The sequence below is a fragment of the Sorex fumeus genome, unplaced genomic scaffold, assembly GCF_029834395.1.
Source record: "Sorex fumeus unplaced genomic scaffold, SorFum_2.1 ptg000047l, whole genome shotgun sequence".
Taxonomy (NCBI): Eukaryota; Metazoa; Chordata; class Mammalia; order Eulipotyphla; family Soricidae; genus Sorex; species Sorex fumeus.
This window is the reverse complement of record NW_026606104.1, coordinates 27,443,379-27,467,316: the sequence shown is the minus strand read 5'-3', so window position 1 is coordinate 27,467,316 and position 23,938 is coordinate 27,443,379. Positions and strand designations below refer to the sequence as shown.

At 40.0% G+C, this 23,938-nt stretch overlaps 2 protein-coding genes across 5 annotated transcripts in view; one reads left to right on the top strand and one right to left on the bottom strand.

Annotated features, from left to right (window-relative positions):
* CRYZ (crystallin zeta) overlaps positions 1-2,707 on the bottom strand; it is a 26,434-nt gene extending 23,727 nt beyond the window's left edge. Inside the window, exons 1-2 of one of the 4 annotated variants that reach the window (XM_056122883.1) lie at positions 2,598-2,707; positions 1,716-1,833 (exon numbers count right to left, since the gene is read on the bottom strand). The gene's annotated coding sequence lies outside the window, so the exon portion shown is untranslated. Of the gene's footprint in view, positions 1-1,715; positions 1,855-2,597 lie in introns of all 4 variants that reach the window. The other 3 variants (XM_056122886.1, XM_056122887.1, XM_056122884.1) reach the window with 3 other exon arrangements.
* Positions 2,707-23,938, top strand: TYW3 (tRNA-yW synthesizing protein 3 homolog). Its single transcript, XM_056122888.1, has 6 exons — positions 2,707-3,015; positions 7,120-7,200; positions 8,845-8,943; positions 9,645-9,716; positions 12,920-13,053; positions 23,489-23,938. The coding sequence occupies exons 1-6, from the start codon at positions 2,842-2,844 to the stop codon at positions 23,709-23,711; spliced, it is 783 nt and encodes a 260-aa protein (XP_055978863.1). The 5' UTR covers positions 2,707-2,841; the 3' UTR covers positions 23,712-23,938.

The following is a 23,938-nucleotide window of genomic DNA, read 5'->3' as shown; positions in this document are numbered from 1 at the left end:
GTAGCTCCAGCTCATTCTGTGCTCTCATTCTCTCCCACATCCTGAGCACACACACGAAAGATGAGTATCTCTTCTCTCTTTCAATGTCTATTTCCTATCAATATCTTTCTTTCAAACATTCTAATTTTTCACCAATAGACCTTACAATTATGCTCCCAAAATAATAGATAAGAGCAAGATTGTTGCAAAGCAGAATCTATCAAAAATATCTGGTACCATGGTTTTTGTTCAACCCTGGGCCAATCCATGGGTGTGGAAAGGTTGAAAAACTCTGATCATACTGTCTTAGTTATAACTGCTAGCCTGTGGACAGATGCTAGCCAGCTGTTGTTAAAAAAAAAAAAAGGACTGAAGAATATTCATCTAGCTTATGTTATTTTTCCCTCTACAGTTGCTAAATTGGGAGATAGAGAATGAAGAAGACTTAATCCTACCTTACCCCCACACCACATACAGATACTGCTGCCTTTCCTTAGCAGTCTTGTCAGGATCTGCTGGGGCACGACCAGGACAGTTCTGTGTTCTACTGTGCATCAATACATCTTATTCCCTCCCCCCCGCCCCCCCCCCCCCCCGCAAAAAAAAAAAAAAACCCTTTGTCATTCTGATAGATCAGGCTCTAATCTGTACTTGGCTGTGAACTAACTCAATAACCACAGGGTCATCAAGCTGCTTCACAATACAAGAATTATGTAAGGCCCTCCCATTGATCTGATCGTCGATTTGCTCGAGCGGGCCCAGTAACGTCTCCATTGGAGACTTTGTTGTTACTGTGTCTGGCATATCGAATACTCTCAGTAGCTTGCCGGGCTCTCCGAGAGGGGCGGAGGAATCGAACTCAGGTCGGCCATGTTGGCCGCTTGTAAGGCGAACGCCCTACCCGCTGTGCTATCGCTCCAGCCCACAAGAATTATGTAAAAAAAGTAATAATAAGAGTAAAAGATTGTATTACTCAAGTTGGATCTACTTATTAAGCCTTTAGTTTCAAAGAGTTCAGAGATGTTTAAACAAAACATTAATACCAAATACTGAATCATTCTAAAAGTGCCATAAGAACCACTTTCTTCTAAGGTTTTTCAACTCCAACTAGACAACTGTTTTCACAACAGGTTGAAAAGCAACAACTATTAAACCACAATTTCTTAGTATATGGAAAAGTGAAGAAAAAATAACATCATTTTAGGAATGAAAAATATCCTAAGAGAGATCAAGACTCAAAACTCAGCAGGGCCACACTGTGAAGCAGTGCTAGAGCCAAAATTCTATGCTTTAAATATTAGGTGATAATTTCCCGCTCATGTATAATCCTTTTCATCTCACACTTTGAAATGCTGGGAAGAAGGATCCTTATTGTCTTAGATGTATATTTTGTGATAGTGAGACGAAGTGAGTTAGAAGCAGAAAACTGAATTAACATGCACACAAGAGTATACATTTTATTGTCAAAGCATCTGCTTAAGTGTCTGAACTTTCTCAAGGGCATTAAGATAGGGAGCCGACTAGAAAAACAGTATGAAATTCTAGTGGAAAATGAGTAACTTCCTTATCAGCAGAATGGGGCTAGTATTCTCAAGCAAAGGTCCCTTGTGAGGATCAGCTATAGTAGCTACAGTACTCCTTATAGTTCTCCGGCATTTAGTAAAGTCTGTTATGCAGACCTAAGCATTTGCAGTCAGGCCAGTCCCACATCGCTGTATTCTTTAACTAAACTGTACCTCCAATAGGTATTTCTGCTTGCACTCCAGGTATTGGGGGACCAGAGGTTGGTGGGATTTACCACCGATGACCACTCACGGATCGTCCTGGCAGTTGTGTGAATCAGATCAGTTATTTCTGTAGGGACAGCAGTCCAAACTTCAACATTAAACAGGTTCAATCATTAACACATTCTCTGTTCACCAAGATGAGTCTCCTCTAGTTAAGCGGGTAATCATCCAGACACATGTTAACAGGTCACTGTCAATTTTTTTTTTCTTTGAAAATGATTAGGAGAGATGGGGACTAAACTACACATTTCATCCCAGAAGAAAGCAACTTGAATAGCCATGTAGGCAGGCCCGGGAGGGGAGCGCTCAGGGACTCCTGCAGTTGTAGGCCCAAAGCCTGGTGATGGACCCAGCTGGGTGGGCCAGGAACTCTGGCTGCAGAGACAGACAGCACTGTGGCAGGGAAAGTCCCAGTCCAGGCCACTGCACAGAAGTTCCAGGTGGACACGGGCTGCGACTTACAGGGATGTCGGAAGGGCAGATGGGAGCTCTAAGATGTGGAGCTTCAAAACAGTTACTGCTAGAAGCCAGTGATCGGTGTGATCGGGGTCAGGGGATTGTGGGTGAAGTGGGGTGCGGACAAAGCTTCCCTGGTGATTTACCAAATTTCAGCAACTTGCATCAGCATGAGGGTCGGAGGTGGGGATAAAACACTCCGGGTGATTTACCGTTTAGGAACTTGCAGTTCCTTATGGGGAATGATCGAACCACGAACTCCGATTTCACAAATTTTCTGCGCAGGGCAGGGGCGAAGCCCAAATCAAACTCCTACGGTTTCCTGCGGACGAAACTGCCTGGAGTTTGGCCGCCTAAATCACTGAATCCACCTACCTGGTACACCAGGGAACTCACACTTCTTCGAGCTCCGCCGGGTCGCACTGAAAAAGTGGGCAGGGCTGCACGGCTCCGACTTCTGCAGACTCCGCCTCGCTCCGCCCACAGAAGGAGGCACGAGACTATCACGAGTTTGTAACGTCGAGGAATTTGGGGCCTTCTCGGCCGCCGTTGGTCTCAATATGGCTGCCCCCAGGGGCGCGCTAACGAGAGAGCGCGGACCGTATTTAATCCCCATCGCATGGATCGTAGCGCAGAATTCCGGAGATGGAAGGCGCAGTGTTTGAGCAAAGCGGACCTCAGCCGGAAGGGCAGTTTGGACGAGGACGTGGTAGAGCTTGTGCAGCTCCTGAACGAGCGGGAACAGTTTTTCACCACTAGTTCCTGCTCTGGCCGCATCGTGCTCCTAGATGGGGTGAGGCTCCTTCATGCCCCGTTCAGTTACTGCCGGGTAGTCAGCGGCACACAAGAACTCGATTCTCACTCAGTGCCGCGCCCCAATCCAGCCTCTCTCTGACCTTCTGGTGGATGGTATTGGTTTCTTTTCGTTTACTTTGGTTTGCGCTGGGGACCCACAGCTGTGCCCCAGCCTTACTCCTGCCTCTGAGCTCAGAGATGACTCCTGGCGAGGCCGAGTGCTGTGTAAAATGTTGGTTATCACCTGCAGATCATACAGATAAATAACTGATTTTGTAGGTCTTCCATGGGTTCCGGTAGTCTGAGTTTCTAACACGCCGCCAGTAGTGTGGAAACTGTTGGTCTTGCAAGGGTTAAATGATTTGGTTTTCTGCATGTGCCGTGAGTTAATAATTTCCTCGTAAAAGACGAATGTTTTTCTCTTACCCGGCTCGGCCCATCCCCGTTTCTACTTGGTTCGAATGTTGTCAGGGGTCAGGAGTCCAGTAGGGCCTCCTGGCGGCCTTCTCAATTATTACAGCTCTCGTCTCCGGCTAAATGTACATAATCCCAGACTTTGGGCCAACTCCGAGTTTGGGTTTGATAAAGCCTAGATTCAGGAAAAGTTTTAGAAATGGTAGGAGGTGTCACTTTAGGAAGGTTATGTAAGGTAAGCCCCGTCCAGCTCTATTCTCCAGTTGAGAATAATCAGGACCATGGGTTTCAGAGAAATAGGATGATTCGAAACATTTAGCATTGTGCTTAGATCCCGTATTAAGGACACTGTAAATTAGCTGTGAATTAATTCACGGTCACGGTCCTCCCGTTGTTCATCGATTTGCTCCAGCGGGCCCAGTAACGTCTCCATCATGGGGCTTGTTGTTACTGTGATTGGCATATCCAATACCTCACGGGTAGCTTGCCAGGCTCTGCCATGCCAACGAGATACTCTCGGTAGCTTGCCGGGCTCACCGAGGGGAGGGGGAATCGAACTTGGGTTGGCCATGTAGGCCGCTTGTAAGGCAACCGCCCTACTGCTGTGCTATCGCTATTTTAATATGGAGAGTGAAAGAGCATGTTCAGAAGCTCATTCTTTAGAGAACTTCACTGGTTTTTAAATAACTTCACCCATCATTTGCTCTCCCACTTTAATAGTCAGGCCTGCTCATATTTTATATTGTTTCCGTGGCTCTGGCTACTGACTTGTGTGCCACTGACCCTCTCCAATGAACTCGCTGTCTGCTACCACTACCCTATCTCACCTGGATACTCTGATTACGCTGTTCACCTGCCCTGTCGCCCTAATTAGGGGTTCTCAAGCCGGTGCCTGAACAGTGGTCTACCCCACATGTTGCACATTGCTAACACACTTACCATGCTTAGTCTTTTGAAGTGCACCATTCACTTATACTGAAATCTTTCACTTTTTCCAATGTCAGAGAATCTTAAACTGCTTGTAGTTTACTTGCAACCCTATCTGCATTACTTCTCTGCGTCTGCATTTACTGAATTTAAACGTTTTTGCGTCTGATATTTACCTGATTTTGCTTTCACTATATTGTCCTCGAGTTCTGAGTTTGAATCCTCCACCCCTCTTGGAGAGCCCGGCAAACTACGGAGAGTATCTCGCCCGCACGGCAAAGCCTGGCAAGCTACCTGTGACGTATTCAATATGCCAAACACAGTAACAAGTCTCACAATGTTACTGGGCCCGCTCGAGCAAATGGATGAACAACGGGAGGATGGTGTCAGTGATATTGTCCCCATCTCTGGTTGTCTGGGTTACTGCCCTAAACTACTCCCTTCATCTTGAACACTGATGCTGTTCGTCCTGAGCTGCTTTTTCTGAACTGCCTTTGGACTTGTTCTGAAACTTTTTGTTTATTTTGTTGTCTACTTTGCTTTGTTTATTTTTAAATTCCATTTCGAGAACAGTTTGGAGCAGCTTACAAAAGCAGGGGAAATCTGAACAAAAGGAATATAGATAAGATGAAGCTCCAGTGGATATAAGATGAAGCCACAGATCTTTTTATTTCCTCAAACTTTTCATTAGATTATGTAATTGTGCTAAACATGATTTTACTTTCTGGTTCTAAGGTTGAGAGCAACCAATTCAAGTTCAGATTAAAATCACTTGGTAAATTAACAAAAAGTAGTTATTTAGGAAAAGCAGAGATCTTGGCTCCCAAGGCCAGATAACAACATCTCTTATGGACCCATTTTATATAAATATTTACTTACTTAGAAATATAGTGTGCTGGAGCTATAGCACAGCGGGTAGAGCATTTGTCTTGCACACAGCTAATATGGCCAACCCAAGTTTGATTCCTGTGCCCCTCTCGGAAAGTCCGGCAAGCTACCGAGAGTACCTCGCCCGCACGGCCAAGGCTGGCAAACTACCCGTGGCATATCCGATATGCCAAACACAGTAACAAGTCTCACAGTGTTACTGGGCCCGCTTGAGAAATATAGTGATATAAAAGTGCTGTGTGTTACTGCTTCCACTCTCCAGTATCATGGAATATAGAAACTAGTTGTACCCACCATACCTAAGAAGAGCCTAAAAGAACTTTGCATAGGAAGACTTTTTCAGATAATAATAATAATAATAATAATAATAAAAGCCCTCCCGTTGATCATCGATTTGCTCGAGCGGGCCCAGTAACGTCTCCATTGGAGACTTTGTTGTTACTGTGTCTGGCATATCGAATACTCTCGGTAGCTTGCCGGGCTCTCCGAGAGGGGCGGAGGAATCGAACTCGGGTCGGCCATGTTGGCTGCGTGCAAGGCAGACGCCCTACCCGCTGTGTCAGGATGGCCGAGTGGTCTAAGGCGCCAGACTCAAGTTCCTTTCAGATAATAAGCAACAAATTGATGGGAAAACATTTTTCTTCTTGAAACTTTGATTGTTCTAAGCTCTGCCCTTTGAGACTTTATATAAAAACCTAATCCTGAATGGCATACATGTAACAGGTGGGCGGCACAGAGTGAGTAGATTCGATGTGTTATTGCAACCAGGTGTTCTTATGTAGCACTGTAGCACTTGCTTTGCATGCAGCTGACCCAGGTTCTACACCAGGCACCCCATATGGTTCCCAGGACCCTGCCAGGAGTAATTCCGTAGCACAGCCAGAAGTGGCTCCAAAACAAATAAGAAATGTCTGAGATTTTACAACAGAATTGAGGTACCATTTATTCTGTCTAAAATGTTTTCCTGGGGATGAAAAGATAGTACAGCGAGTAGGGTGTTTGTCCTGCATGCGGCTGATCAGTGTTCAGTTCCCAGCATCCTGTATGGTAGTACCCCAAGAAGTACCCCGAGAACTAGCAGGAATAATTCCTGAGTGCAGAAACAGAAGTAATTCCTGAGCACTGTAGGACATAACCCACAGACCAAAAAAAGTAAAAAAAATTTTAATTTTAATTCTTATGAGAATTAAAAAATATCTTTAATATTTTATGCTAGCCAAATAAATATATAACTGAACTGCACTGTCCTCCCATTGTTCATCGATTTGCTCGAACGGGCCCAGTAAGGTCTCCATTGTGAGACTTGTTGTTACTGTGTTTGGCATATCTAATACGTCATGGGTAGCTTGCCAGGTTTTGCCATACAGGTGAGATACTCTCTGTAGCTTGCCAGGCTCTCCGAGAGAGGCGGAGGAATTGAACTCAGGTTGGCGGGTTCAGCCAAGTACAAGGCAAACGCCCTACCCACTGTGCTATCGCTCCAGCCCATAACTGGACTACTAGTGTACAATTCCCTATGAAGATACCTTGCATCTAACAAAATTATGGCTATATTTTTAAAACTATTCAGGCCTTTTTACCTTCATTAGGAAAATTTTTTTTTCTATCTCAAGTAATTTGGTATCTTTTTATATTTGGGGTTGACTTTGAAGTCTATTGAGTTGTTCTAAGTGATATTTATAGTCATCATTTGTGCTTAGTATTTTAAAAAATTTATTATTATATGCATTACAGTATGTTTATTAGTTTTTCCCTTGTTTGATTTGGTGCTGGGAGCTGGCCTTTGCAATGCTTGTATACTCCAGCCCTTTGAGTTATCTCTCTGGCCCCTGTAAACATTATGTGATATACTAAATCATGTTACTTATTTCAGGGCACAAATGGTTTTGAGATTCAGAAACAAAACTGTTGCTGGCTACTAGTTACACACAAACCGTGTGTAAAAGATGATGTGGTAAGTATAACTATCACTTAATCACTTAACTTCCCGTTAGTCGTTGATTTGCTCGAGCGGGCGCCAGTAACGTCTCCATTTGTCCCTGTCGCGTGCTAGTGTAGCCCAATGGCATCTGTTCGCTCCGGGAACATGAAGGGCCTCAAACCGATCGTTCATGATCTTGACGAAGAAGTCTAAGTATAACTATAAAAATAAATATTTATTTCACCATTGCTTTAAATACTATCAAAAGAATACAAAATTCAGTGTGATTGCTGCACAATTGCAGTACTGAGAAATATAAAACATAAAAACATTTTTTATAATGACTGTTTTGAGTTATAGGAAATAAAAAGTATATTATGCAAGTATTAAAACTGCTCAAGAAAACACATCTTGGACGCAGCAAAGAGTTCATGAAGGTTGGACATATGTTGAATTTCCGTTCTGCCATGATTCTATAATTTGGCAGAGAGTTAGGAAATAGACTATGTATTATGTATTATGAGCTTGCTTGCTGATGTAAATATTCATTATTTGCTGGGATTGATTCTTTAAAATTTCCTATCTGCATTGGATTATTAAGTTTCCAAAGTTAAATGTTTTGGTGAGTTCATTTAAGTTAGCGTTAGTTAGGCACTTTACACTCCCAGTGAATTTAGAGACTCGACTCTAAGTTTCTCTAGCAAAAAAGAATAGTTGACTTAACTGGCAGGGACTGAGTGGGCCATTGTGGATACGGTACTCAAGTGTCTTTAGAGTATTTGTTCCATCTCTGTCTTTGATTATTAGTCTTCTCTGCATGTTTGCCCTTCCTCTTTTTTTCTATAAATGATCCTTGCTATAAATGTCCTTGTGTCAAAGAAGGTAACCTGTGAGCAACCTCATCAGAAAAACATATTTTTCCTATATCATTCTTCAAGATTGATTTTGAGTCATTGTGTTTGGGTTAGGGTTAGTGTCCCTAAGATCAATTATTTTGCCAGTAGAATGGATTATACTCATAAAGAGACCTGGCCTTGTGACATTTCTGATACCGTGAGGAATATCTCTGAGTGGAATTGATGAATGACAGGTTCACAGTTAACAATCTCAACAGAATCAGATGGTGTGAGAGAAGGATTCTTAGAAATAACTCCCTTGTGTGAATTCTTGCAAAAATATAATACATGTTCTTCAAAAATCTTAACAACACATCATTTCAACAGACCTTCTAATATAGTCTCTACATCACTATTCCTTAGTGAGAAATCTGTTAAGGAATTCTAGTGGTAGATTGCTTTGTAGTGATATGGATAGACAAAAGGTTTATGGGAGAATTAGAAATTGGGTTTCTTAAAATAAGTGACAACGCCTGAGTGTATGCTTTGCCTTCAGGAGACCTGCATTGGATCCCAGGCCTTGCATGTTTCCCCAAGAAAAACCAGGAGCTCCCCTCCTCTCCCCCCAACACAGAGCTAAGAGTAGCATCAGCAACACTGGGTGTGGCCCCAAATAAATAGGCAGACAAATGGGTTTCTAGAGGATGGAAAAAGAGTGACTAATTGCGCTGACAATAGTCTGCTGCATGAGTCTGGAAGTCTGAGAAAAACTGACGTTTCATGGGCATTAGTGTCACCAAAGGACAAGGTTTCTGCTGATAACTGCATCTTGTTTATTTAGATTGAAGCTCTGAAGAAAGTGAATGGAGATGCCATTTTGAAATTTGAACCGTTTGTTCTTCATGTGCAGTGTCAAACGTTGCAGGATGCTCAGATGCTGGTAAACTTTTATCACTGAATTTATAGGTGTGTGGGTAGACTTAATTTTTTTTTCTAACTTTATTGGATCACCATGAGATAGTTACAAGCTTTCATGTTTGGGTTACAATCACAAAATGATCAAACACCCATCCCTCTACCAGTGCACATTTCCCTACCACCAATATCCCTGGTATATCCCCCCTTTCCCACCCTCCCCCTACCTCCATGGCAGACATGATTCCCCATAATCTCTCTCTACTTTTGGGCATTATGGCTTGCAACACAGACCCTGAGAGGTTATCATGTTTGGTCCCTTATCTACTTTCTGCACATATCTCCCATCCCGACCGATTCTCTCAGTCATCTTTTTCCTAGTGATCCCCTCTGCATTCCACCTGCCCTCTTCCCTTTGCTCATGAGGCAGGCTTCCAGCTATGGAGCAGTCTATCTGTCCTGTATATCCACTATCCTTAGGTGTCAGCCTCATATTATGTTGTTTCATGTTCCACAAATGAGTGCAGTCCTTCTATCGGGTAGACTTAATTTTAACCTTTAATTCTACCACAATTAGGGCAAGGTTAGTTTTTTCATCTGATTTTATTTTCATATAGATTTTGGGTTAGACATATTTCTGTAGTTCTTCAGGCTAACCTGTAGAGTTAATCAGTTTACATGATTAAACCAGATTATCAGAATTTAACAAATGTTATTTTCTTGCAGCATACTGTGGCAGTGGATTCTGGTTTCCGGAATTCTGGCATAACAGTAGGAAAGAAAGGAAAGACTATGTTGGTAAGATATTTTTCAGCAAAAATATTTTTTGAGCATGAAATGATCCGGATGACTGAATAGACCTAATTAGATTTCTGCCTTTAGTTACTTCGTCACTCCTCAAATCTTTTAAATGAGTGTAGTCCCTCGTTTATAAACCTCCACAGTGGGGCGTTTGCCTTGCACACAGCCTACCCGAGTTTGATTCCCAGCATCCTATAAGGTCCCCTGAGCACCACCAGGAGTAACTCCTGAGAGCAGAGTCAAGAGTAACCCCCGTGCATCGCTGGGTGTGACCCAAAAAGAAAAAAAAAGAAAAAAAAACCTTCCAAGATGGGAGTTGGGGGATGGGGAGAGTGTCACTGGAGAAGGGATTGGTGTTGGAACATTGTGTAATTGAAACTCAATTATGAATAAATTTGTAACTTTGAAATTCATAGTGATTCGATGAACTATTAATTTGCAGGGCCATGGAAATGGCTCAAGGGCTAGAAAATGTGCTTTGTGCTTGGGATATCATCAGGGTACAAGGACTAGTCCTCTCTTCCCACTCCCTGCCCCACCCCTCCACCATTCAAGAAGTTAACTTGCCAATCTAAATCTGTAACAAGAAGGAAGTAGCAATACAAGGCTAAGAATAGTACTCACAACAAATATATTTTGGGAAGTGTGGAAGTGTTGGGCCACACCCAGAAGTGCTCTGGATCAATCCCAGTTGGTGCTCTGGCGACCAGATGCAGTACAAGGACTGAATTAGAGCAGGATGTGTGCAAGGCAAGTACCATAACCCTTGTACTGTCTTTCCAACTCCAAACATTTTATTTTTGGTCCTTTAAAAAGGTTTCTATAGGGAGGCTAGAGAATTTGTACAGCGGTTAGGGCATTTGCCTTTCACATGTCCAACCTGGTTCAGTCTCTGGCACTCCAGATGGATGGGTCCTAAGAACCTCCCAGGAGTGATCCCTGAGTGCTGAGCCAGGAATAAGCCCTGACACAATCTGATGTGGCTCTCCAAAGAAGTAAAAGCGTTTCTATGTCTAGAGAAAATTAAATTTGGGAGGTCAAGGAGGTGCTCTTAAACTGCACTTGGGGAAACAGTGGCTGCTCCAGGAGATACTGAGCCCAGTGGATTCAATTCCTATCACAGAAAATAAGTATGTAAATAAATGACTTACTACTCTTTCCTCCTGGGAATTAAGTCCAGAATTATTAGATTTTTTTGTTTTTTTGTTTTGAAATTACACAGTTTTTATTTGGAAGTTTTGAAGGGAAGGAGGGAGATAAAATGGGAGAGAGTGGAGAGTAACATGCTCAAGAGAGAACCTAGGCTTCCCCAAGGGCGGAGAGAGCCCCTACACACATCCCAGCATTAGACGTGAAAACATGAAAGTACACATCTCAAGAGGGGAGATGCGAGCGACACCTGTGCTCAGGCAGCATATGCACCAGAATTGTTAGTTTTACAACTGAGGTCTTATCTTACAGTATTCATCCTTCTCATTCTAAATAGTTAAAATGTTGTTCAATAAGCATGATGATGGTGAAGTGGAAAGATTGCTGAGTTTAAACTTCCCTACATTACATTATATGAATTTGGGCAAAAACCTCTTTAATCCCTCAGGGCCTGAGTTGTCTCAGCTATATAGATCTGGGGTGCAGCAAACTACTCTGCTAAGGCCAAGGTCAACCCATTAAGGAACTAGATCCCAATATACCCATTTGATTAATTATTGTCTGAGACAGCATTTGTACTGTAGTAGCAAATTTGAATGGTGACCTATGACAAATCTAAAAACATTTACTCTTTACCTTTCACCAATAGAGTTTGCTGCCTTCTGGACTAGATCAGGATTTCTCAACCAGGGGTCGTATAGCTCCACTTGTGGGCTCTAGGATATACCAAAGGGGCCCCAGATGAAAATCATGCAAATGTGTGTGGGTGGGGGGACACAACATGAGACTAGGGGCCTAATCAGTATGATGGGGGCCCAAGAAGGAGAGAGTCTGAAGGAGGCCATGGTCAGATAAAGGTCGATAAACACTGGGCTTTATCTTTTAAAAATCTGGTAGTCCAAGCGAGACCATAAGCACTGTTAGCTACCCTTCTTTTGTCTTTCATGATGTTTGTTTCAAGTTCTGTAACTTCTGCCTGTTATTTCTCCCAAAATCACCTCTCCACTGCTTCTTGAACTCTCATTTTCCCTCATCTCTGTCTTTCCAGTTGTCTTCTGATTCATCTTCCTATTCTCCGTATTATTCAGTCTCTCAGGTACCAGTGCCACCAGAATTCCCTCTTTATAAAAATTCAGCGTCTCCAGATATTTTTCCTCATATAAGAACACAATCTTGTTCAGTAAGCATGATTATGATATAATGAAAAGATCACCGAGTCTAATGTCCTCTGCATTGTCTGATTTTGGGCTTTACATAGTAAACTATTCTATGTCTACCTTATTTATGCTCATCTCTCAATAGTGTATCTCCTGTTGGAACACCTCTCATAAAGTAATTACTTATCTGTGTATTTCCTGTTCCTTAGAGTGAACTTCTAAGGGCAGGAACCATGTTGTATTCATCCTGTTTCTCCACATCTTATTGGAGGCCTAGAATATCACAGGAGATGCTTAGTCAAGCTTCAGTAAATGAGTTTCAATTCTTTGTAATACTTTTTATTGTTGTTCTTAACCTTTTATCCAGTATTAGAATCAAGTTGGAACTTACTGGCTGCTTCATCAACAGGGTGACTAAATTGGCAGCCCTAAAACAATGGAACCGCTTTTTGATAGAAGATGCTTATTTATTCTCTTAACAACACAGCTTAAGCCAAGCTAAGAGGCTCTGTGCTATTCACTCCACTTTTATTTTCTCTTGAAGCTTCTGTTGAGTTTCCTTTTTATTTCTTCTCTTCAAAATGTGTATTGGAGCTTTCTAAGCTTTAGTGAGATTGAAACTGTTAAAGTTATTGGATTGTTTGATTTTATCTACCTCTCTGAAAGATAAAGTATAAAATTCCTTTTCTTTAGAAATGACTTTATAGAATAAAAAAAAATCTAATCTCTTTTGATGCCACTGAGTTTAGCTAAATTACATCAAAGTCTAAATTTAAAAGCTGTAATGGAACTAAATTGTTTAAACACAGCCCTGTTTGGGACTGTCTTGTAGTTATTTTCAGTGTCTCTCGTAAATGTAGACATCTTTGTACCTAAATTGTTTGTTTGTTATAGGCTGTCCGGAGCACACATGGCTTAGAAGTTCCATTAAGCCAAAAGGGAAAACTGATGGTATCTGAGGAATACATCGCCTTTGTGTTAAATTTAGCAAATCAGAAAATGGAAGAAAATAAGAAGAGAATTGAAAGGTATATTAATTCAGTATTTCCATGTTCTTATTCTGTGCTTTGGTTATCTTTAAAAATAGATATGCCATTTTCAGTTTATGCTTTTTTGTACCCTTAGTGACCCTTCCCCCCCCCAAAAAAAAAGTTGGTCAATGTAGCATGTAAGCATTGAATTATGAAAATAGCTCTGAGGAGTTGTGTGAACAAGGTCCTGAGTTCAGTTCCCAGCATACATGTTCTCTACCTCTGCACCTCTAGCCCTGCAGAGTGAGGTCCTGGTAAACACAAGCACTGCCAGGAGTTAGCACTGAACTATCTCGCTTCAAAGAACTAAATACTACCAGAAATAGTCCCAGGGGAGTCCTACCCTCCTTTTTAAAAAGGAAAAAGGAAAAGCATAGGTTAGATTATGCTGGATATGGGATAGAATATGTGGGGGTGGGGGGGAGGTGCAGGGTGGCACCCTTGACTTCCAGCTACGGACATTAGTAGGAGATAAGATAATCACTGAAATAAGAGAGGCCATAGTTACAAGGACCATAATGACTAAGTTGAAGGCTTCTGGGAAAGAAGAATGTGATTTACTAGAAATTAATACAATCTCCTATTGAGAAGAAGATCTTGTAACTTTTTACCTAAATGAATTTTAAACCTTTATTTTTTATACCTTTGGGGCCAAATCTTATCATAGATTCAATCTGGGTTTTTCATAATCGACCATATGAGGGTTGTGGCTCATTCACAGTTTTATAATTCTCTTATTTTTAACCTGGATCTTTTGTTAGATGAAACTATTCTATTATTTTCCTTTTTAAATCTTTTTGCTAAGAAGAGTTTTATAAATATTCATACTTAAAATATACTGATATAGATATATATAAATGGTATATTATAAGTATATATCTATATATGTAAACATAAATGCTTTCTGATCTATCCTCAGCAAATTATTGACTTTTTTCTGGGGTATTCAAAAAGTGATGTCTACCTTAATGTCATTTTCCTTTTTTTTTTTTTTATTCCTTTGACCATCTTGTTACTAAGTCAGTCTATGACTAAATAAACCTCGAATCGTTTTCTTTCCCCTTCTTTATTTACTGCATCTTTCTTCACTCAAATCATTTTATTAGCCTCATTGACTGACTTTATAGTACAGCTCTTCTAGTATGTTCCTGTTTAGCCACTCTCATAGTCTGTAAAACATGAAGGAATGCTATTCTTTAACTTGCTTGTCTAAAATTCAGTTGTGCCTAAAACTTTTTTGGAAGCAGCTACAGCAGGAAGTGTTAAGAGTAACAATGTAGCTTGGTGTGGAAAATGAGACAAGGCTTCAGAGGTAGCCTTGAATTCAAATTATGAGTTCAAATAAAGGTTCCAACAATATTCAGTCAATTCTCTTCACTTCATCTTCTTATCTTTAATTTGGGGAAATTCCTCCTTTAAAGAACAATATTGGTGTATGTTAGAGATGGTCCCTTTCCCTGTTGTTACCATGAGAAGTCTTTGGAGACCAGAGATCCCTTCTTTCTTCATTGACTCATATAGAGAATAAACCCATAATAATCCAGGTTTTGTCACTTAGGACTCCTCATTTGAACCACAAAATTGATTCCTCATTTGAACCTCCTCATTTGTACCATTATTCATGTTCTTGCAAGGTTGATCTATAATTTGTATCTTTGTAGAAACTTTGAAAGGAATTTTTTTTTCTAGATACATTGAGAGTAGTTTATTCTGTATAATAGATAGCTTATGTCATTAGGGTTTAATTTTCTAGTGGAAACTTGGTTGGAAAATAACAGAAGTTGGGGGTTGCCTCTCTGAAGGATGCTTTGAGCAAACATTGTAAATAAAGTGATGATGCTAGTAAGCACCTGCAGAGCACTCAGCCACTCCACCTGGAGACAGAATCTGAACTGTTTGTAGGCACTTACTGGCGCTATTCAAAAAGTTTACTATAGTTGCTAGATATTATTCCAGTGAGACTGTTTGCTAAAACATAGGAGGTAGCAAATCAATTTTTCTGTTTCCTTACTTGAATTTCAACTAGATTATAAATATAGCCCAAGATCAACTAACTATACACCTGGTGAAGTTAATTGAGCCACGTTCACCAACTATAAAATCAAATTATGCTTTAAATCCATTGACTCAAAAAAATGTTTTGAGATTATAGTTTGCATGCTGCTATCAGAAAAGCCATGCTCATCATATAAAATCAGGAAAAAATTAAAGAAGGGTAAAAAGTGTCTTAAGATACTGATTAGAAGATTATATGTGAATTCAGAAAGGGTGAACCAATTAGGGAGCGCCTTTGCGAACATCTGTACGTTCTACCAAATGCAGAAAAGAGTTGCTCTTTTGATATTGAAAAGAGAAAAAAAATAATAAATGCTAGAGATGATGAGTTCTGCAATCAGCTAAAATTGGTTTGTCATAAGACCAAAGTTTCACAGTTAAGATAGTTCTAAGAGAATTTTTAAGAGAATTCTAATCTATATTTCAACAACAAAGAGTAGCCTGGATGTGAAAATCAAAGTTAAGGTAAAATATTTTTAATAGAATGGTCTTACTTCTGAAAAACATTTCCCAGCCCTAATCCTTAGTGTGAAGAGTATGATAGTTTCATGTAAAAATGATTTTCAACTGAAAAATAAGATATTTGAAGATATATTTACAATTACATGAAGAAGATTATCTTTGTATATGTTAATAAAAGATCAGAACAGATGTGGATTGAATGAAACCATCAGTTAGCTATGAGAAAACTAAAATTAACCACATGCTTTTAGCTAACTTATAAAATGTCAAATAAAGAATAAAAGACCAGAATATTGGCATATCGAATATGTCACGGGTATCCTTTATCCCGGATAAAAAAATAATAAGGGTAAAAAAATATAAAATTGAGAGGAATAAATTGGGAAAAATTAAATTAATCAGTTATTATTTTGTTATTTTTTTGGTACTAAAACATTCATGACATAGAATTTTACTATTTTAGCTATTTTTATGCTGGTATTTCAGTTGACATAAAGTATATACATATTATGCAACTGCCACATTCACCAGGCATAGAGTGATAGCACAGCAGGTAGGGAATTTGCCTTGCACGTGACTGACCCAGATTCGATTCCTCTCTCCCTCTTGGAGAGCCTGGCAAACTACCAAGAGTATCCCATGGCACGGCAGAGCCTGGCAAGCTCCCTGTGGCGTATTTGATATGCCAAAAACAGTAACAAGTCTTTACAATGGAGACGTTACTGGTGCCCACTTGAAGTAATTGATGAACAACAGGAGGACAGTGTTACAGTGCCGCATTCACCACTTTGTATCACCAGACCTTCCATTATCCCAAACTGAAACCTTGTACCCCTAAAGAATATCTTCCTTTTCTCAGCTACAGTTCCTAATAAGCACTGTTCTGTTTTCTGACTCTATGGATTTGACAATTCTAGGTACTTCATATAAGTAGAATCATACAATATATATATATTAGACATTTGTGTTGGACATTTTTACTTAGCATAATGTCATAATGGTTCACCAGGTTATATTGGAATATTATTTCTTTTTAAGGATAAATATTGGGCAGAGCGATAGCACAGCGGGTAGGGAGTTTACCTTGCATGTGGCCGACCTGGGTTCAATTCCTCCATCCCTCTTGGAGAGCCCGGCAAGCTACCGAGAATATCCCACACACACAGCAGAACCTGGCAAGATCCCCGTAGCTTATTTGATATGCCAAAAACAGTAGTCTCACAATGGAGATGTTACTGGTGCCCGCTCGAGCAAATCGATGAACAATGGGAGGACAGTGCTAAGGTGCTAAGGATAAATAATATTTCATAGTATTCATATTCCGCATTTTGCTGGTGAAAGTGAAGATTGGGCTTTTCCAACTTTTTAAGTAAGTGCTAATATTGCTACTGGCTAGAGCGATAGCACAGCGGGTAGGGTGTTTGCCTTGCACGCGGCCAACCTGGGTTCGATTCCTCCCTCCCTCTCAGAGAGTTTGGCAAGCTACCGAGAGTATCCTGCCCGCACGACAAAGCCTGGCAAGCTACCTGTGATGCATTCGATATGCCAAACACAGTAACAAGAAGTCTCACAATGGAGATGCTACTGGGCCCACTCGAGCAAATCAGTGAACAAAGGGAAGACAGTGCTACAGTGCTAATACTGCTACTATGACCATATGTGGAAAATACCTGTTCTTAATCCCTGCTTTTAACTCTTTGGGTAAATGTCCCAAAGTGAAATTACTGGATCAGAGGATAATTTTGCGTTCAGTTTTCTTAAAGTGTCACTATGCTCATTGTCACAGGACCTGTGCTATTTTTCTTTCCTTCCTGCAAACATGTCTTCCCTTTTCTCTACATTCTTGCTAATAACACTTGTTATCTTTGAGTTTTTTAATGTAATAGCCATTCTGAGGCTTTTAGTGTGAGGTGGTATCTTACTGTCGTTATAATTTGAATTTTTCTTGGTGATTAGTGTCACTTGTATCACTTGTCATCCAGTTGATCTTCAGATTGCTCAAGTGGGCACCAGTAATGTCTCCATTCATTCCTGTCTTGTGCTAGTGTAGCCCAATGGCATCTGCTTGCTCCAGGAACACAGAGTCTCAAGGTTGTTCAGGGTTTTGATGAAGAAGTCTTGCCATCTTGTAGGTGGGAGGCCACGCGTTCTTTTGACATCTCGTGGAATCTAGTCGATAACAGCTCTAGTCCAGCGGTCCTGTCTAAATCTCATTATGTGTCCGGACCATCTGATTTTCAACGCCTTGGCAAATGAGAAAGCGTCCCTGATTCTTGATCATCCGAAAGAAGTCGGAACTCCGGATTCCTTCTCTCACTTGAGTGAAACGTGAATTCCAAGCATAGCTCTTTCGATTCCTCTTTGGGATACCTGAATAGCGTTTTCGTCCTGTTTTTGTAGGGCCCACGTCTCTGAGGCGTATGTTGGTGATTAGTAACATGGAGTATTTTTCTAGTGTACCTGTTGCTAAGAGTTTTTCTTGCATCATTGTGCTACTTCCCTTCCTTCTCATGCTTCTTGACTTTCTTATGGATTTTTCTGTCTATTTGTTAAAATACCCTCTACAATTCTATTATTGGCCACAGTTTCAGTTACTTTACTGTATACTATAGGTGTTCCGAATTCCTCCTGTTTTGGACCCAAATAAACCATGACCCATATAATCCAGTAACCTCTTGCATATATTTAATCAAAATATCCCACTAACCTTTTCTTAAAAACTTTCTTATCCTAGTCTCAACCTCACAACCATTTCCTTGGCTCAAATTCCTATTATCGTTTTCCAGTATCATTACAGTTTATGCCCCAGTGGAAACCAGAAATGTGAACCATATTGAAATACAATTATTATTTGCACATGTCTTTTTTCTTTTTTCCACTACATCATAGTCACAGTGAAAATAGCACTTCACTCCCAATCCAGCGCGCGCACACTCGCGCACGTGCACACACACACACACACACACACACACACACACACACACACATATTTTAAATATCTCTTATGCTAAAACTTGTATATTGTGTAGCTTGTAGTAGAAACCCTGGGAATATTTATAGAATGACTCAAAAAATAAAGTTAGAAGTTAGCACATTATATTGTGTTCCCCAAAGACAGAGACAATTTATCATTTTCTCAACAGTATGAGAATATGGTTAATGTTTACTAAATTTAGCTGACTTGACTTTTCAAAAAAAATAGTATTGTTTCTAAGGCTTCATAGACTTATGGGAATTGGTCTAGACGACACAGATGATAATTCAGGGATGGAGCAAATAGGAATCAGCTTTTACTGCATAGTGCAAGGAAGAAAAAACAGGCCCCTGAGTAACTAAACACATGGGAGTGACAGAACAGGTTAACACCCCAACATGACAGCAAATTAGAATTGGAACGGAGTCAAGGTTAAAAGCTTTCTTGGGTTCATATTGTTCACCATTAAAAAAAAAAGAAAGAAACAGCTGAAAATCATACATTCCTCTGCAACGAAGTAAATACTACTACATATAAAATGCTTAATTTTTGAGTATCAAGCTCCTCCTTGGATATCATCTTTACTGTTGTTGTTGTTGTTGTTGTTGTTTTTCCTCTTCTTAAAATTCCCATCCCGTTTCTTAGCCAGTTTCCATCCATTCTTGCAATTTAGTCTGGGTTGTTTTCGAGGGAACATTTCATGATCCCCCGTTGGAGGAAAACTCTCCCAGGGTGCACTTCTTCTCCACCTCACTTCATCTTCTCTTTCTCTTGACATGTGACATGCTTCTCAGCCCTGCAGCTCCCTTTAAATCTGTGCAACTTGAGTGTGCTCATTATGCACACTAATCTCTGTTTCCAGCAGCTGGTACAGATTGACCCGGGGATATTCATAAGTTCTATTTTTTTTATTTCTTAATTAAAATACTAGATTTGGATAGCACAGCGGTAGGGTGTTTGCCTTGCACGCAGCCAACATGGCCGACTTCAGTTCGATTCCTCCAGCCCTCTTGGAGAGCCCGGCAAGCTACCGAGAGTATCTCGCCCGCACGGCAGAGCCTGGCAAGCTACCCATGACGTATTCGATATGCCAAACACAGTAACAATAGTCACAATGAAGACGTTACTGAACCTGCTCGAGCAAATCAATGAACAGCGGGAGGACAGTGCCACAGTGCCACAATCCAGACACACAGAGATGAGACTACCCTTTGGTATATGTGAACAGTAGAAGGTCTGGAAGGGTGTGGAACTGTACCTTGGTTTCATTAATTTGGGGTTCCTCTTTCAGAAGTCAAAGAATTCTCAGCTTTTGATTGCAAATGGCCCCTAGCTGACTCCGAAACATGAATTCATTTTCCTAGGACTGGCCTGGAAACTTCTCTTGTGAAGAGAGTTAAGTGTATGTCACCCTTTGACATCATGATCTTGACAGCAGAGATAGAAAAAACAGAGAGAATTTTATTTTCTTTTGACCAGCAATAGAAATAGTTGCTTGAACATACTTTTTTTTTTCTATACTGCAAATTCTTTGTTGCCTCTGAAAGCTGAGGAAAGTATACTTTGAGAATTGGGCTTTAGATTGCTATATAGGGTCATATTAATGATAGAAGAACATTGCTCGGGCATTGTCCCCCCTTTGCTCATCAATTTGCTTGAGTGGGCACCAGTAACGTCTCCATTGTGAGTCTTCTTGTTACTGTTTTTGTCATATTGAATACTTCAAGGGTAGCTTGCCAGGCTTTGCTTGCAGGCAGGATACTCTTGGTAGCTTGCCAGGTTCTTCGAGAGGGGCGGAGAATTGAACATGGGTCGACTGCGTGCAAGGCAAACACCCTACCCATTGTGCTATTGCTCCAGCCCGATGGAAGAACATATATTTGGGGGAAAAATTTTAACTTATTGAGCAAGAGGACTTCCCAGAGGACTTCCCTTAAAAAAGGAAAAAATATTAGAAGTTTTCACTCTCTAACTTTCAGTTCAGAGTCTTTGTTCCATTTTACCACTTGTTTTCTGGTGCTCCAAAGATGTAGTTTGGAATTCTCAGCTTTTTTCATGGAAGCTTAAAGTTCCACCCTATTCTTTAATTACCTTTGTTATGTGATTGACAGACCATTTTATGCTATTGTTAATTCTATGATTATAAATGAGGCATTTAGGCTTATCTTGAATTTTCTAGGAATAACATATAATTCAGGTATAAAAAAAAGACTTGGCGACAGGGTGGAGTGAAGAATGATAAATGAAGTTGTCAGATACAGCCACATGATCAGATAAGGGTGATTCACCCCCATTTTGTGTCATGTCTGGATTTATGTCTAGATAAAATGAGTCATTTTATTAGATCATTTTTTTAATCAAATCATTCTGAATAGACAATGTGGAAGATGAGAACGGAGCCAAACATTCAAAAGAATGGGACGACCTGCTGAGAAAGATTAAACCATAGACAGTTTCAAGAATGTAGAGGACTGAACAGAATATTGGTAGATGATGTGAATAGAATGGAAGGATTCAGTCTGGACAAGTGTTGGTGATCTAACTGAATTTTAACCTCATCTCTGTGTAATTGGTGGAGTATGGAAAGAATGAATCATTTCACTGGAGAAGTGTAGTGTGGGGCAGGTGGTGTCTTTGGGGCAAGGGAAAGGTTTCAGTTAAGGATATAAAGAATGTGTTCAATGAGAAGATTGTCACTATGGAGCAGAGCCTAAAAACTCAATGTCAATATATTTCAAAGCTTTTGCTATGCTGCCAACTATTACATATTATTATATAGCCTTTCTTTGTGGTTGACTTATTTATTGAAGAAATATTTGTTAACTACTTATTTTGTGCTAATGGTGTCATGTACAAAAGTGTACAAGTCCACAAAAGTGGTAAATCCATAAGTGCGTGTAGTTTGGACAGAATGTGGAGTTGTCATGTTAGGACTATATTAAAATTTGGTGAAGCATTTGGATATATGTGATAGGGCTTTATAGGGCAGTTTTGGAGCCTAATCTGTTTAATTAAATTTATAAAAGGATTTATCCACATAGCAATCTATTCCATAAATGTCAAAAACTTCCTGTCATAATGCCCATTTCAATAGTTTATAGAAGTGACAAACGAATTCCTAACTTCCAAGTCCCAATTTGAAATATAGGAGGATATGTATATGTTTGCCATATGTCAGTAGTTTTCACTTATTTGGTGTATTTTTATCATGTGTGTTAGCACTGTATTACATGATAGATTGTATAGCAGAAAACAAGATAGATGGCTTTTGATCTCATGGAGTTTATATTTTCTAAAAATAGTCTGTATGAGAACTTACTCTATATCTGGTGCTACACTGAATACATATAGATAAACTTATCCCCTGTAACCCTCTATAGCCACACTAGCTACAGGATAATATCCTGTTTCTGAACGATTTACCTGTAAATAAATCAAAACTTACTTGTGTTGGTATTAGCTGAGACTCAGTTCCCTGAAGCCTGGTATGAAGTGGATTCGTGTCTCTTTTCTGCCTTCCAATATAACACTAGATGCCTTTGTGTTAGGAAGACTTTGGAATTATGTGGTAACTGGGAACAGAAAGGAAATGATGCTTATTTTTTTTGGAGAGAGCAGATATACTTGATTACAGAATTAACAGTAAAATTTCCACTAGAAAGACGAATAGAGGGAAAAAAGTTTTTGCACATTACAAGTTGCAAATAGTCAACAAAGAAATAACATTTTGTTTCAGTTGCAGAAAATAATAAAATTAGAGCCAGAGAGAGTACAAGATAATTATGATGCTTTCCTTATATTCTGCCTACCCAGGTTCAATCCTTGACCCTGCATCTGGTCCCCTAAGCACCACCAGGAGTGATCCCTGAGCACAAAGATAGGAGTTAGCCCTGAGCACTGCAGGATGTGACCCCAAAACTCAAAAAGTAATAATTATAATTTGATACCATTGTCACCTGAAAGTAAATGTCTTTTTTCTGACTAAAGTCATAAAGGTACAAAGCATACTATTTATTTTTATAATACATGAATATTTAATTGATTAATTTTGTATTTTAAAGTAAGTGCAAACTTTCAGATTTTCTAAATTGTAAGTCATCAACCTATGCATACTCAGTAGTAGTCAGAAGGAGAGGGACAGACAGAATGATTGAATTCATTTGTGGGATATTAAAAAAATCACTGTATCACTGTCATCCCGTTGTTCGTCGATTTACTTGAGCGGGCACCAGTAACGTCTCTATTACTCTCAGCCCTGAGATTTTAGCAGCCTCTTCTTACTCGTCTTTTCCCAATGATTGGAGGCTCCTTCAGGGTCAGGGGAATGAGGCTGTTGTCGTTACTGGTTTTGGCATATTGAGTACGCCATGGGGAGCTTGCCAGGCCCTGCCCGTGTGAGCGGGATACTCTTGGTAGCTTGCCGGGCTATCTGAGAGGCATATAATTAAAAAAAAAAACAAACTTGAGACTAATACCCAAGGACAGTATTAGGAGAAGAAACAAGGGCCAGGAGGAGTGGTCCACGATTGGAAGCCTGCCTAAAGTGCTAGGGAAGAAGGCAGTTGGGATAGAGAAAGACCACTATGACAAAGATAGTTGGAAATGATCATTCTAGATAAGACCTATATGCTGAAAATAGGAAAAGGAATAAACTTGATAACCTCTCAGTATCTGCATTGCAAACCATAATGCCTAAGAGGAGAGAGAGAGAGAGAGAGAGAGAGAGAGAGAGAGAGAGAGAGCGAGCACCTGCTATAGAGGCAGGCTGGGGGATGGGGTGCGGAAAGGAAACTGGGGACCTTTGTGGTGGGAAATGTACACTGGTGGAGGGATGGGTGTTGGAACATTGTGCAACTGAAACTCAACCATGAACAGCTCTGTAACTGTATTTCACGGTGATGATAAAAATAATACTCAGTGGTATTGTTTATTTCTTTGCAGATTTTATACCTGCCTACAAAATGCTTTGAAAAGAGAAGCCAGTAGTAGCTCACATATCAAAGTGAAAAGCAAAGAGAAAAATAACTCCTTATATACACATAAGAAAAAAAGGAAACCAGAAAAAGCATGTGACAAATGTATTGCTGAAGAAAATGAAAATGATCTTGAAAATGATGAGGATGATCCTGGACTCAGTGTTAAAATCTTCCCTGAAGATTACTAACATTTGATTCTCAAGAAGTGTCCTGGTATCCTGGTAGAATGTTTCTAATGAGTATTATAAAACTGCTCTTTATAAGAGTACTTTAGTTGTTGAATATATCAATCAGAAAAATGATATTTTCTCTATATTTTAGAGGAACTGTTCTTATTAATATAAATGACTTTTACAAAATAACTGTAAATGATACTTACCCATGAAAAGCCATTTCAGTCACATTCATTGTAAGA